The 16,421-nt window shown below is 36.0% G+C and overlaps 1 protein-coding gene across 6 annotated transcripts in view; it reads left to right on the top strand.

The window, feature by feature from the left end:
* RYR2 (ryanodine receptor 2) overlaps positions 1-16,421 on the top strand; it is a 377,699-nt gene that overhangs the window by 239,278 nt on the left and 122,000 nt on the right. For all 6 annotated transcript variants that reach the window (XM_084203478.1, XM_084203479.1, XM_084203477.1 and 3 more), the window contains 11 exons: positions 1,842-2,016; positions 6,858-7,066; positions 7,934-8,286; positions 8,516-8,630; positions 9,500-9,660; positions 10,283-10,442; positions 10,548-10,634; positions 11,321-11,547; positions 12,447-13,248; positions 13,764-13,964; positions 14,096-14,201. In XM_084203478.1, coding sequence (XP_084059604.1) covers positions 1,842-2,016; positions 6,858-7,066; positions 7,934-8,286; positions 8,516-8,630; positions 9,500-9,660; positions 10,283-10,442; positions 10,548-10,634; positions 11,321-11,547; positions 12,447-13,248; positions 13,764-13,964; positions 14,096-14,201 — 2,596 coding nt within the window. The remainder of the gene's footprint in view (positions 1-1,841; positions 2,017-6,857; positions 7,067-7,933; positions 8,287-8,515; positions 8,631-9,499; positions 9,661-10,282; positions 10,443-10,547; positions 10,635-11,320; positions 11,548-12,446; positions 13,249-13,763; positions 13,965-14,095; positions 14,202-16,421) is intronic.

Raw genomic sequence — 16,421 nt, 5'->3', positions numbered from 1 at the left:
TTTGTGTCTCGTTCCATGTATCATTGCCTCAGTTGCCTTCTCTGCTTTCATTGATGCTTCATGACATTATTTCTCTGTCTTTGAGGGCCTAGGCAGAATAACTAGAATTAGTGTCACCTGAAAAATTAATTAGCAAGGTTTGGCATTTTTATAATGTTTTTTCCCAAATTCATGTGTTTCTATACTACATATAACGAATTGATAAACAAAGTGGCTTAATCAAATTCAAAATACTGGCAGAGCTGTAATTAGCTGTGAGTAATTTCTTTAAAGTTTTACTCTTGTTGTTCTCTTTATAAGACATGCCATTTGGGAATAAATATGGTTAAGATTATAAACACTAAGTGTTTGGGGCCAACTTTGATCCAAAGTATTTGTAAAAGTGTAAGAGTTCCAAAGGGTATAGCTGGGTTTTCATAAAAATCCTTACAGGTTAAATGAAGTATGATAGAACCACTAAGATTTGCTCAAATTTAACTCTGCACCAGAACAAGACCAATTTACATCTAGTAGTAAAAATATATAGGAAAACAAACCTTTATATTACTGACTATCATCAGAATAGATTAAAGGACTCATTGAAATTTTTAATTTCAGTATGAGGGCAAGTGCAACTGCTATCTGAACCTTAATTGTTATTAAGGCTACTGATTGTCAAATTATTTCTTGTATCTGGTATTGGAATTCATTTTCCTTATTACTGTTAAAATATGTAACAGCAATCAAAGAATTCCTGGATATTCCCAGCAAGATAAAGTTCTCAAGATGTATTTTATTTATGCTGTGGGAATTTATTTCTTTCCCATTCCTGTGTTGCATGAGAAGATGCCTTGAAAAGAGAACTGGAACTTTTTTTTGTAAAGTGTTTTATGTAAACCACTCAAGTCCTCCATTTTTACTGGAATAGCTGTATAGTTGCCTTCTGAATCTTAGGGTTTGACATTTAGGTCTCAGTCCACAAAGCTATTTTGTTGTGTGTGATTTTAATGGGTTCTTTCCTTGGCTGGAAAAAAAAAAATTAACCTTCAATATATCCAGAAAGGTTCATTGGTTTTGTCCAACTTCTAGGATGGATACAGAGCATAAACATCTACTTGTGATGAAATACTCTAATAGGAATCCTATCTGTCATGGTTATTAACACTTTTTTTCCCTGTGCTTGGTTACAATAATTCTTAACAGATGTTAATTTATTTGAACTCCAGTCCAAGACCCCATTGAGAGTGTTTGTAGACTTTGACTTGCAAGTCAGTCAGAGGAATCACGCCCTCAGCTACTCTGAAATCTATCAGAAACCCAGTGCTTGTCTCATTCACACATTCTATCCAAAATCTGATATAAGAGAAAGATTAATTTATTTTGCACAAAGTATTTTAAGAATTATATGTAAGGAAGCAATATGGATTGTTTGCAAGTAATGAATTTTTAGGCTGCTAAAGTAAATAACAGCAATTGCTTAAAAAGGGTTTGTGGAGTAGCTATTAAACATTGTAATTGATAGCATATTATTTTGATTAAAAGTCTTTAGTGGAGCTTCTGCAGAACACAAAATCATGCTCTTACCTTTTACTAAAATGTTGAAATAGCTATTTTCCCTGTCAGCTCTCTTTGCAGTGTTTCATAATGCTGATGTGAGGGGTGCTGGCAAGAAGTTAATTGTTGGCTTTCCATATTTAGAGTCAGCTTGGAGTACTCACAGACACAGTTTTGGGATGATATGCTGTGAAAGTGTTAATTTTAATGCCATCTTAATTGAGGCAGTTAATTATTAGTTCTACCAATGAAGATGAGAACACATACATTGTCACTACTTTCCTTTTAAATGCTTCTAATTATTTCAGGCGCAGCGGTGGCATCAAGGTAATGAGCATTTTGGCCGCTCTTGGTTGGCAGGAGATGTTGTTGGATGTATGGTTGACATGAATGAGCACACCATGATGTTCACCTTAAATGGTGAAATTCTGCTTGATGACTCAGGCTCAGAACTTGCATTCAAGGACTTTGAGGTTGCTGATGGTAAGTACAGTAATACATCATGCTGTTAACTTGCTATTGCCTGGTTTTTGCTATGACTTCACCTCGTGTTTCTTTTGCGTTTCATCTCCCTGTTTTTATCCCTCACCCTGCCTCCCCTGACTTCTCCTTCTTTCTATTTGATTAGTATTAGCCTTTTGGAAAGGGAATTTCCTGGGTGTGACAATGAGGAAGGTGTTTTTCTTTAGTGATCTTTGTGGCTATCTTTTGTTGTGAGACGCTTTAACTGTTTTTCAGGGATGTGTCTGAAGAGACAGATTCATTACTTTTAATATTTCATCCTCACTGCAGTAGATCACCATGTGATGTAATAGAATTATAGAAAGTATCATAGAATGGTTTGAGTTGGAAGGGACCTTTTAAAAGCACCCCCTGCCATGGGGGGCAAGGACATCAGATTTTGTCCAGATGAAGTACTGAAATAATACCAAGTGTCTGTGCAATTAGTGAAAAACTGGTAGTGAGTTTAAGGTATCTTTGAAGTTTTGTTTTAGCACTGGGAGGACAACTGACACCTGATCCAGTCAGCTGATACAAAACTATCCTCCAAAATATTCTGCTTAATTCTAAACCAGCAGATTGAGCTTTGTGCTTATTGTAGGGCTCTTGGTGCAGGTTTCAGCATCCACAAGCAGGTGCTAGTTTACTGTCAAGACATAACTTAGGAGATTGCTAAAGACAGCAAAGATTGTGAGGGTCTGTCAGGTAGCAGATTGATTCTGTACCAAAGAAGTATCTTTGTTTATAATTTAATTATATACCTGTATGCAGATAGAAGCAGAAAAGGGGTAAGAAATTGTAAGTTAACTGCCTAAAGCTTCTGAACTATGGTAATGTTAATAAAAATTAAGCTTTAAGCTTTCATTACTTGCAGGTACATATATTCTGCCATAAATATTATACATCTATTAAAGAATACAGGTGTAGCTGAGACGTAAAGTTAAATTTTTTGAACAATGAGAGCTCTACGTGCTACTGTTGGCTTACTCATCTCTACCCTATTCCCATGGGAAATATGAATTTCATACTTAATTAGGCAATTCCATCTTTGAATTTTAACCATTTTATTTTCGTCTGGATTTCAGAGTATTTTACTTTCAGGAGTACTTTGGAAATTTTTTTTTCCCTTCCTCTGCCATATATTAGGAATCAGACATATTTTATTTAAAATTACGTAATTGCCATTAATTTTCTGGACTAGTGCCTGTTACTTTACTGCCTTTAGATTTCCTTAGATGCTGTGGTAGCATGATGAGAGAAAGGGATACAAGAACTGGCTTGCTGTTAGTGTTGTATGCAAAAAATCATCTTGGTGCCATTAAATTTTAGTGGCTTTCCAGGTATTCGTTAGTATACTCCCATGGAGGAATAGGGGATTCTGAAAGAAACTCAAATTCCATTACATTTTGAGGGTAGGCTGTGTTTATTCCAAGTTGATGAAATCACAGTGTACTTTTTGTGGTGTAATTTTTGTGGTGCTTGTTTCTAGCTGCAGGTCCAAATTGAAACAGATCTCTCTGCTAAAGGAGTTCCAGGCTTGACACATGTCACAGACTTTGTCAAAGGTCTCAGATTTTCCACAATATCCTTGTAACTCACATTAAGTTCCTTTGGTATTGTTTTTGTAGGAAAGAGCTTTGCCTTTGAAATAAGATGTCCTAGTTAATTTTCAAGGGAATGTTCTGATTGATCTTATAGTTAATAATTCCAAAGATATATTTGAAATTTTTATGGGTGTTTAATACACAAATATTGGAGGCAAAAGGAGAGGGGAAAGGAACACAACTGAATATGAGTGTGTATGTGCAAACACACATATGAAATACCCAAAATAAATTTATGGAGGCTTTTTTTTTTTCCTCTCTGGAAGGCTGGCTATAGTTTGATTTTGTTTCTGGCTCTTGCTTAACAGCACTGAGCCCTTTCTGTAGGTCACTTAAATCAGTGAATCATGTGCATGTTTTACTGCTGCAGAAAGAGACCTTTCTCTTTAGGAAACAGTTAGAATTTCTGATGCAGCCATACAGTAAATCAGTCCTGTAGATTTAATTTACTTAGGAACAATGAAAAGGGGATATTGTGTTCTGCCAGCTTAGTAATACAGCTTGTGCTGCATGTTAAGTTGTATGACCAACAAGAAGGCCTCTTTGGGATTATGGCAGATGAATTTATTTAAGAGATATCATCTCAGTAGTAAAACTTATAAACATAATGGCATCTTTTTATGCATTTGTAGCAGATAAATTTGACTGTAGATATGAACAAGTACATTTGTACAACTAAAATTTTATTTTTTATTTTGTCAAGTCATGATTCCTGTGAACAGGAACTGTTTGTAGTGTTTGACAGATCGAATCAGGAGGTTCATGTTGAATTCTTAAAGTAGGGAACATTATGAAAAGTGTTGCTGTCCTGTGCTTTTGCTGTGTATGACAGACAGTGCTAGAGGGTTACTTTTCTTGTGCTAGTGTTTGTCTTTTTACTTGTTTTGCTATTTCATACAGTGAAATAAAATTTGCTCCATAGCCCAGTTATGTATCTGGAGATAAGAACCCAGGTTAGGGGTAAATAATCTTTTTATGTAGCCTCCAGCTTGCAAGGGTTACGGGGCATCTGTGAATGATAATATTTAAAATGGCTGGATACCCATTCAAAAATGGCTACTGAAATTCATTTTTATTCTGTAGAAAGATATGTAGCTGTCTTAACAGCCCACCCCCTATGAGATGCTCTGTCTTTACCATGTATAGAAAAGCCCTAAAACACCTAAATAACAACTAAATAATTGGCAAATTGATGCAGAATTTCACTAGAGGCGGAAGTAAGGTTTTCATGGTCAGGACTGGCACTGGTGTTTATATTCCATTTATACAAAGCCACAGTTACAGTTACAATAATGTGCAGGAATCAGCTACATGTACAGTGCCTTCTGTTATCAGTGAGAACTGCATTGGTGAGAGGGACTGTCATCTTGACTTCATATTGCCTCCCTTGGCAAATTTCATGGGACACCCTACATTGAGTAAAAACATCAATGACAGCTTTACCTACTTAGGAGTTTTCCCCATGTTTCTTTGTTTTCTTTCAGGGAACCTGTCAAATGCTCATTTACATTTTATTACATTTTATTTGTGTGTGCGTGTTTAAGATACTTGCTTCACATCTAATCTATCTGGGAGGTTTAGGGGTTTTTGTTGATACCACAGGTGGGTAGAAGAATTACCATTTTTTGGGTGCTGAAATGAGAATTGTAAGGTTATTGAAAACAATTTTGATTTTGGCTTTGCTTAGCAACTTGTGCAACAGCTTGTGGATTCCTTTAACTCAACAGGGAGCCTAGTAAGTTGTCCCTACTAGAGCTGCTAAGCTTTATCATGGCACATATACATATAAATGTGATTTTCCTATTTATGTGTTGTTTAATACAATTATGTTCTGTTTAGTGCTGGAAAATACTTGCACTAGTGTCCATCTCTAGATTTGCACTAGCAGAATTGACATTTATCATGTTGTCTGTTATAGCTATGTTATCTGAGGAGTTGATGCCTTGTCATTTAAGAGCCAAGCTGTGAAGATAAAAATCTGGACTTCAAATTATGGCTAATAGTGTTAATGTCATTAAATTTATCATGTTTAATGTAAATGCACATGACAACCATCCTTGTGTGTGTGTCATAGAATCTTCCAAAAGTGGTGCTGAAGGCTGATCATTTATTTGGTGGACAGTAATTCCTGTAGATGGTGCTCTGGAGTTTGCTTTGTGTCTGAAGAACAAACACCATGAATAGACTTTTTTATCTGGGCAGCCTAAAGAAAAGTGAGGAACTACTTGGTATTTTGCCCTTGTATTTTTCAATACCTGTTATGCTCAGGTGAATCAGAATCACTGAACAGAACTTCATATTTCTTGTTGATAAAAAAGAAACATTTTGTTAATAACTAGGTCAAATGAATCTGCATAGTAGTTTGTAGCTGTGGAAATTGAAAAGCGGGATGAAAAGAAATAGAATAAAAGATTTTCTTAGGTTTTTAGACTGTGAAGCTGAAATCAAGAAAAAGAAAAATGAAAATGTACTTGCAGAACAGCTGTAAGGGGAAAGTGCCCTTGCCCATTCTGGGGAATCAGGGGGAAAAAAAATGTAAAAAGAAGTCACAAATGTGTTCCCTGTGCTAGTGAAACAGTAAGATGCATACAAATGTAAAGCTGATTGAAAAGGTAAGACTGAAGAAACAATCCCAAAACAAAATACCTTAAGTTTCATGAAGCTCTGGCATCATATTATCACTTCTCGTTTTCCGGAACCAGAATTTTCTGAATTTTAAAAATTAATTAATTTTATTTTTAAAATAAATCTATGACATACATTTTGTGCATATTTTTAGGTTTTTTCCCACTATTATAGCTGCATGGAAAACCACTGTATTAATTTTGAAGTAAGATTCTCTCAAAATACAATGAATAATGACATTTTTAGAAGAATACCAAAAGTAGTGAGACATAAAGTAAAATTGGCAATATTATCCTAGCTCAGCAGAGAGAGTAACGAAGAGCTGGCTATCTGACTCTCTGGAGTAGGTTGAGTGTTGCCTAAAAATATCCATGGCTATTAGAGGGCTTTTATTTTCAGAATGGTGTTTAAGAATCATTACTTGGTGACATGCAAGATGTGATGTGCTGTTGATGATTGCTTACCTTTATAATGTTTGCTCTTAGGGTTTTTGGGTTTTTTCCCCCACAAATGGTTTTTAATTCAGTTACAGAAGAGAGCAGTTCACCAATACTCATTCTGTACAACCCATGTGTTCTTTCATCTTGTTTTAAGGATTTCTACCTGTGTGCAGCCTGGGCCCATCTCAAGTGGGAAGAATGAACTTTGGAAAAGATGTCAGCACTCTAAAATATTTCACTATATGTGGCTTGCAGGAAGGGTACGAACCCTTTGCTGTTAATACAAACAGAGACATCACCATATGGCTGAGTAAAAGGCTTCCTCAGTTTCTACCAGTGCCACAAAACCATGAACATATTGAGGTTTGTGATCCTAGTGAAATGTTTCTAGACACTTGAATATGTTTGAGTCATGTCTCTACTTTTGTACTTCCAAACAAGATTTTAATGTGATATGTTGACCCAGTTCTGGATGAGCCTTTCACCTGTTACGAATTTCTTACATTCAGTAGGGTTGCAAAGATTGAATTGTTTGATTGGTAGTTTTTCTTTCTACAAAACCTGTGACCTGGGTTAATGTGTCAATCTGAGAGACAAATTGCACAAGACACCCTCATTAAGAGCTCCTTGTTCAGTGAGAGCTGTGTAAGCAACTTCCAGAAACTGGGCCATTTTAAAATAACAGATACCATGTGTTCTAGTGCACATGCTTTTTAATTTTTCCATAGCTAATTGGTTTTGATTGTAATAAATATTTATTAGCCAATTGTGTCAACACTTATGTCCCAATCAGTTGTGCATCTTGATGGAACTGAATTCATGCCTTGTAAGTTTGCCATGAAATTCTTCTGAAATGATATAATAAGAACTCTTTTTCAGCTGGTGTATGGTATTTAAGAAACAGTTTCATATGTACATGCATGATTTTTATTCCTTGTTCTGTGTTGTTCTGGGCAGAGTTGGATTTATGTTGCAAAGAGTTATGGTAAGTGGCATAATTTCTTTGTGACTTTTTAAAAATTTTTAATAATGGAGCAACAAAACCCTTCCACTTCTCATAGTATTTATTTTCCTTCAAAATGGCAGCACATGATTGCAGTGCATTAGACTGTGGACATCATGCTGTTGCAAGTTTTGCAAGTCATGCATGCTTATTGTGGAAATAGGAATTGAATATTGACATGGTAGAAAAAGCATCAGCTTTAAAAAAACTACATCTTTTTTTCATAGGTGATGAGAATTGATGGCACCATAGACAGCTGCCCCTGTCTGAAGGTCACCCAGAAGTCCTTTGGTTCACAGAACAGTAAAACAGATGTCATGTTTTTTCGATTGAGTATGCCCATTGAATGTGCTGAGGTGTTCTCCAGATCAGCTGCAGGAGGGTTACCTGGCTCTGGTCTTTTTGGCCCAAAAAATGACTTGGAAGATTATGATGCTGATTCTGATTTTGAGGTTCTAATGAAAACTGCTCACGGTCATCTAGTTCCTGACCGGACAGAAAGAGAAAAAGATGCCACAAAACCAGAGCTGAACAACCATAAAGATTATGTTCAAGAAAAGCCCTCACGTCTTAAACAAAGGTTAGTTGTTTGCTACCCTTCCCCACCCCTCCCTCTTCTGCTTCTCAAAGCAGAGAAAGATGCCACTCATGTCTGACAAACCTGTCAAGTAACTTTTGAGTATACAGTTTAAGGTCAGAATTAATTTAAGTGCTTTTAAAAATAAGCTTGTCTCTTTCTATTTTCTGAATAATTTGCCTTTGTGATTGGGCTTTTAGTAGATATTTTAATTTTAATTTTTTTATTGCAGATTTATGCTCAGGAGGACAAAGCCAGATTATAGCATGAGTCACTCTGCACGGCTTACTGAGGATGTGCTAGCAGATGATAGGGATGACTATGATTATTTGATGCAAACTTCCACGGTATTGTAATATAGGATTGATGTTTTAGCTATTTGGTGTTTTTTAGTTGTTTAGTTTGGGGTTTTTTAACACTTACTTTTTGTTTTTTTTTGTTGTAAGTGTTTCAGAAACAATCTAATTTTCAGTTTAAATGCCTGTGGTAATTCTGAACTTCTACTTTAGTTGAGACTGTTTTGTTAATTTCATTTTGATTTGATTGTCAGACTAAAACCATTTCCAAATGAAAACCTATAAACTGATTTAATCTGTATTTGAAATTACTGTTGATAAGACTAGACATAAAAGAGGACAATTAAACAGTTTTAGAATAACGGAATAATTTGGAAAAGGTACATTAAACTAGTAGGTCAGTGTTCAGGACCATTTGAAAACATCTCTACTAATTCTTCAGAACATTTGTTTTATGGACTTCCCAGTGAAAGTTTTTTACAGGGTCTTTCTCTGACAAGATCAGCTCCATAAACACTGATTCCTCAGTGTTCAAAGGAAAACAAACAGTCCTTTTTTGGATGTGTTCTTCTCTTTCTAAAAGACATTAGACACTAGAAACTGAGTTACCTGCAGTATAAAAATTATAGTTGCTGTAGCAATACAACTTACAATGCTATGATGCAGAAGCCTTCAATACAAGCATATAAGCTACATGTTTAATCTTGTCCATTTTTTTGTTTTAAAATGCATATTTTGCTGGCCGTGTTTTGGCTTATGTTTGTAGTCTTTGTTGCTTTGCTTGGTGAATTGCACTTGAACAAGCTTACGCTACTTTTAAATAGATGAAGTTTTCAGATTTAGAGCAGCAAATTCTGAATCAATTTGATGTACTGGGGAACAAACACTAACATTTGATATTATTATTTTTTTATTAACAGTACTATTACTCTGTGAGGATATTTCCTGGTCAAGAACCTGCTAATGTCTGGGTGGGCTGGATTACATCAGACTTCCACCAGTATGACACAAGCTTTGACTTGGACAGAGTGCGTACCGTCACAGTTACACTGGGAGACGAAAAAGGGAAGGTTCATGAGAGGTTGGTTACACTTTCCTTAAAAAGACCTGTATTTTATACCCCTACAAGCAACTTGCAATTTATAAGGTGTAAATCCACTCCATTTAATGTAATTGGATTGATGTAGAAAAAAGAATTTAAACAGCTGTAGTAGGAAAAAGTGTTAATTGTTACGTGCTCTTGCTTGTGAAGAAACAGTGGACCAATAGTCTAGTCAAATCAATAGGTGCTGAAAAGTAAAATAGTGCAGCTTTCTATATGGTTTGAAATTATGATCCTGTAAATATTGATTTGTGAGGCCAAGATCAGTACATGAGCTCATCTCAGCACTCCAGATTATTATGTGTACCAGAAGCTTTTCTTATGCTTAATATAAAGTGATTTAAAACTTTGACTTGCAAAGTCAATTTCATCTTTGGCGTTTTACAAATGATGTGGACTTTTTCATACATTGTAATCTTCAGTTTTTATTTTTCTTTCCATTATGATGTCCATGTTTCATCGAATTTTGGCAGTGGTTAGGATGTGATCCATTGTTTTCAGCCACAAGGCCCTATATGTTTGCAGCCATGCAAGGTTGTTCTTAGTGTGTTGCAGGAATTTTGCACACCATTCATAAATAAATTTATCTTTTGACATTCAGTATAAAGCGCAGCAACTGCTATATGGTGTGCGCAGGAGAGAGCCTGAGCCCCGGACAAGGACGCAATAATAATGGTCTGGAGATTGGCTGCTTGGTGGATGCTGCCAGTGGCCTGCTGACCTTCACAGCTAATGGCAAGGAGCTAGGCACGTACTATCAGGTGAGTATTTTTTTAGGATGCATTGCCTGCAGCATTGGAACAAGATTGTAGAGAAAAAGTAATCGTCACTGCTACAGCAGTAATTTTTCCCTTTGTTTGATCTAGGTGGAACCAAGTACAAAGTTGTTTCCTGCTGTATTTGCTCAAGCTACAAGCCCCAATGTTTTCCAATTTGAATTGGGAAGAATAAAGGTAAATAATGCTGGGTATTGTGCAGGTTTAGGACTAACAAATCATATAAAATAAGTTTATTTTATTTTTGCCATTTATTTCCTGTGATGCGTTCTTGGTATTTGGGACATTTCTATGATTCCAAGTATTTGCACTATTGCTATTTTTATTCTTAACTCAGTTTTCAATACTTAATGAATTTAAAATACAGTATATTGAATAAAAAGGGTTGAAACTGATCAGAATTTTCTGAGTCTTGTCTTTCATGGTGAAACAAAATCACTTGGGTTCATAAAGCAAATCTTTTAGTTTTACCAACAGAGAATGGATGACTCAATGGTGTATCTGAAGAATTTGGTTAGAGTTTAAAAATAATTTTTAAAGTACATTCAGATAGAACACAAGAAAACTGAGCTGAATTTTTCTACCTTGCTTTGGATACTTGCATGTCTAAGAAATCAGAAGGGGTAAAAGAAAAGTAGAGTCCAAGAAAGTAACCACATGTGGCAGTCAAATTCTTAAAAAAAAAAAAGGAAAATGCTGTTTTGCTGCTAATCTTCCAACAGTTGCTTGTTTTAAAAACTAGTGAAAATGCTGATTTCTTGTTTTACTTGACTTTACCATATGCTGAGTATATTTCTGGAAAAGAAATGCAGTGTTTGGTAAGGATGAGGAAACTGATTGTCTCTTCCGTTGGAATTTTCCAGAATGTAATGCCACTATCTGCTGGATTATTCAAAAGTGAACACAAAAACCCAGTCTCTCAATGTCCCCCGCGTCTCCATGTCCAGTTTCTGACTCATGTGCTTTGGAGCAGAGTGCCAAACCACTTCTTGAAGGTGGATGTGTCTCGGATCAGTGAACGTCAAGGCTGGATGATACAGTGCCTGAATCCTTTGCAGTTCATGGCCCTTCATATTCCTGAGGAAAACAGGTTGATGTTTGTTTTGTACTGTACCAGAATTATCTTGGGATTATGAACGTAGTCATGCAATTCCATCTATGTAGGAAAGGCACAAGGTATTCTCTGTATTTGTAACACAAGTAAAGGCAGCATGTTTTAGCTAATATTAACAATTATACAAGTTTCCAGTGTTTTAAAATCTCCCTTTTACTCTGTTTCCAACCTCTCCCCAATTTCCCTCCAAACATGTCAATAGTATATGCAGATTTGCAAAGAAAATGAAAGAAACTCTGCTTATGAATTATTAAAGATAATCTGTAAAATAAGGAAAAATCTGGTTATGTTGAGATTTTTCAAGATTTGTGACCAATTTAATTATTCCATTCCCTTAATTTTCCTAAATTTAATTAAAACTATTGAAGAATTTAACTCTGTGATTTCCTTGACACCCAAATATCTGAGCATTTTGCCAGTACCTAAACTGAAAATGAAATCACCAAGAACCCCAACACTGAACTCTCCTCAAATGTACTGGTTAGTCTGTTGCCATTTTGCATCCCCAGATTTAGAGCCAATAAATGATATAAATATCTTAACCCCAACTGATTTTAAAGCCCTAGTTTTCGGTTACGTGAATTCTTGCTTGTAGTATAGAAAAATATTCTGTGTTAAGTAAATAATCCGCATTTTTTTCCCACTGAAAGTAGTTTAAGTAATGATTTTAGGAGTGACTTGAAATTTTGAGATTAAATTTTGTTATTAGTCTTGATTATTACATTGACAGTGTGTTTCTCACATGAAAGCTGAAATGTGGAAGAAGCCCATCCCTGGAACTGATACTGCGATGATGTTATCCTTAGGGAGAAGTTTGAATCCCTGAAAAAGACATTTTTGCATATCCGGTTTACTGTGTTTTTTCTTCTCTGCAGAACAATTGATATTTTAGAGCTGACAGAACAAGAGGAGTTGCTGAAATTCCACTACCACACCCTCCGATTGTATTCAGCTGTTTGTGCTTTAGGCAACAACCGAGTGGCCCATGCTCTGTGCAGCCATGTGGATGAATCTCAGCTCCTCTATGCTATTGAGAATAAATACATGCCAGGATTATTACGTGCAGGATATTATGACTTACTCATTGACATCCATCTCAATACCTATGCAACTGCCAGGCTGATGATGAATAATGAATTTATAGTTCCAATGACAGATGAGACCAAGAGTATTACTCTGTTTCCTGATGAAAACAAAAAACACGGCCTTCCCGGTATAGGACTCAGCACTTCATTAAGGCCAAGGATGCAGTTTTCCTCTCCAAGTTTTGTAAGCATTAGCAGTGAATGCTTTCAGTTCAGTCCTGAATTCCCTCTGGAAATTTTGAAGGCCAAAACCATAGAGATGCTGACTGAAGCTGTCCAGGAGGGAAGCCTCCACGTCAGAGATCCAGTTGGAGGTTCTACAGAATTTCTGTTTGTTCCTCTCATCAAGCTCTTTTATACCCTCCTGATTATGGGAATCTTCCACAATGAGGATCTGAAACACATCTTGCAGTTGATTGAGCCCCGAGTGTTCAAAGAAGCAATGAGCCAGGAAGATGAAATTGATTTCTCAGAGAAGGAGTTCAGTTCAGATGAGCTCAAGTCAGAAGAAGGAGAAGAAGAAACCAGAGGGGAGCAAATGCCAAAGGAAGGACTCCTTCAGATGAAACTTCCGGAACCTGTTAAATTACAGGTAAAAATACTGTCTTGATGGTGGTTGCTCTCCTTTTCTTCATATGGTAATTTATTTATTTTCAAGGAATAAAGCATTTTGAAATTAATGTTTTCAGTTAAATAGAGATGTAATTTCCTTACAGAAAATGAGAAGACTTAGTATCTTTCTGATGATATAAACTTGTTCACCATTGAACAAACAACTCTGGTTTCATTAAAAATAATTACTTGCTCAATGCCAGTAATAGTGAATTCCTCCTTTTTATGGATTCAAACAAAAAAGAAATTCCCTAGAAGAAAGAGATAAATCCATTCTCTTGTAGCTTTATTTATGTCTGCAGCCCATTAATCCCTTGCAGATGTCAGATATTCCTGGTTTAAAATTGCTTTACGTGTAGTAAATAACAGCATTAAATGATACAGACACTTTATTTCATATTAACTTGCTGCAGGAAATCCATCCTTACTTGCCTAATATGCAGAATATATTTCTTAGCTTGCCAACTCATGTCTCTTACAATATTGTTTTAACAGATGTGTCACCTACTCCAGTACCTGTGTGACTGCCAAGTGCGGCACCGAATAGAAGCCATTGTCGCATTTTCTGATGATTTCGTGGCCAAGCTCCAGGAGAATCAGCGCTTTCGGTACAATGAAGTGATGCAGGCCTTGAACATGTCTGCTGCCCTGACAGCTAGGAAAACAAAAGAATTTCGATCCCCTCCTCAAGAGCAGGTACAGCTTACAGTGGACAGTTTCTTTCTTGTTGCACTTCAATTGCTTTTTATGTTGCAGAGTCCTCTTTGATTTGAAAGTTTTTCCTTTTGGAGATCAGTATAATTTTTCTTTTCTTTGTATTCTCTAAGATTAACATGCTGCTGAACTTTAAAGATGATAAAAATGATTGTCCTTGCCCTGAAGAAATTCGGGATCAACTCTTGGATTTCCATGAAGACCTAATGACGCACTGTGGTAAGTCTTGTTACTGAATATTTTTACTTTTTAAATTTTATTAGCTTTAGAAGCAATTTTTGTAAGAAATTTTATGTAAGAAACATCAACTGAATAGTCTGTAAATTACACTGTACAAATTTTAAGTATTATCAAATAAAAATAATTAGCTTTTAGTCAAAACCAAGGAAATATTCTTATCTGGTTAAACTAGAAGGGAATGTTGTATTTTTTGTTTCATAAACATCTGTTTTGCAGGGTGACAAACTCAGTTCCTTCCTTCTGTCCTTATGGGGCAAGCAGACCATACATCAAAATTTCAATATTTTTCTTGTGTTTGGCAACAGGAAATGCAGATGAAGTTAATAATTTAGATAAATATTTGGAAGGAAAACAAGCTTTATCTTTTGATTCTTTCAGTTTTTCTTTAGCTGTTTTCCATCATTGTCCTCTGTTCAAATTACTTAACATAATTATTTTCATTACCTTTTTCTTGCAGAGGAAAATAGGAATTTGCATTATCTACAAGTAGAAAATGAATTTTATGGGTCAGAGGGTGCATTATCATAGAGCAGAACTAGTTACTCCATATATTGCAAAATAAGTAAAACAGTTGCACATCCTAAGTCCATTGGCTGCTTGCTTAGCCACCGCTTGGGGATTCCCATTTTGTGGAATGGGTGAGAGACAATATATCGAAAGCTTGCAAATCAAAAAAGAACAATTAGAGCTCAGGGAGTAGCATAACTATGGGAAAATAGACATTTCATTTGGGTAATTTGAGACCATCTCTGTGTTCCAATTGATAAGACATTTCAGCGTCTTTACTGTTGATTAGTTTGGTAGAGGAGACTATCATCCAAATAATTTTGTAATAATTTACTGATGATCATTGCTTAGTGTAGCATCATTTGCCCTGTTACAGCAAAGTATAACAAAATAACTTTTAATATAAATGGCATTGTAACTAATGCAAAAAAAAATCAGACAACTAGAACCAGATTAATTGAGAAGAATGATGTTATGTCGTGAAGAAACATCCTATAAATCTCAAGACTGCTAGAAAACTCGTTACTTTACAAATCCCTTTACTTCAGAAATTATTTTGGAAACTAAAAAATCCAGAAAATGGTTTGATGACACTTTTACTTGGACTTAGTGTAATAGGTGCCGGTCAAGATTTTGAGTTCCTCTGCAATGTATGCATGATTTAACAAGTTTAAGAGAAATGAGCTGATAGGAATCCCATGAAGTTCAGCCCTGGGAAGTATAAAGTTCTGAACCTGGGAAGGAATAACTCCTGCAGCAAGGACAGGGTAGGAACCAAATTAGAAAGTAGCTTTGCATAAAAGGTGGGGCGTTCAGTACAAGAGAGACGTGGCTGTAGTGGAGTGAGGTCAGGGAGGAGCCATCAAAGATAGTTAAATTCTTGGATCATCTTTTGTAGAAGGAGAGAATGAAAGGACTGGGGTTGTTGAACTTGAAAAGGAAGCTCAAAGGGGGATGGTACCAATGTATATAAATACCTGTTGGGAAGGGGGATTTTAGAAGGCTAAGACACACTTTCCTCAGAGATGCCTAGTGACACAAATATAAAATCAGGTAATTCTACTTGTCTGTTACTGTAGGGTGCTGGAACTCAAGGATAGGTTGATTAGAGAGGTTGTGGAGTCTCTTTACCTTAAGAGATATTCAATACCTCACTGGACATGGTTCTGGGCATCTTGCCCTAATTGGACATGTTTTGAGCTGGGAGGGTAGACTCTAAAGGCTCATTCCAAACACAGCTGTTCTGTGATTCTGTGTATCTTCACTTTGATTCTTTTTACATTTTTATAGCTTGTTATAGTAATGTTGTGAAAGAGCAGTGTATTGTGAGGGTGGCTACTTTCTTCTGATTCATCACTGGAAGATATATTTGTTGTAACACTCATACTTTCCCTTCTTTTATATGTTTTACCTAAAAATCCTAACTGCTATCACTTAAACCACTCTGTTTCTCTAGGAGCTTTATCTACACTTTTATGTCCAAAACATAGGCATCAGTGTTAGTGTGGAAAAGTGCATACTAGGGGACATATATTTATTGCATGTTTTATGTGCAACATCACACAAGTTTTACACTAAATTGCCAAGGTTACCTGATCCATATCTGTAGTTTCCTGCTTGGCACACATATCTGTTCTATACCTGTTCCAAATGCTGGTTAAGCATGTCCCATATGAAGCTCAGGGCAGAGCC

The sequence above is a fragment of the Fringilla coelebs genome (assembly GCF_963513975.1).
Source record: "Fringilla coelebs genome assembly, chromosome: 3".
NCBI classification, from domain to species: domain Eukaryota; kingdom Metazoa; phylum Chordata; class Aves; order Passeriformes; family Fringillidae; genus Fringilla; species Fringilla coelebs.
The sequence above is the reverse complement of the archived record's forward strand: the minus strand, read 5'-3'. Positions and strand labels throughout refer to the sequence as shown.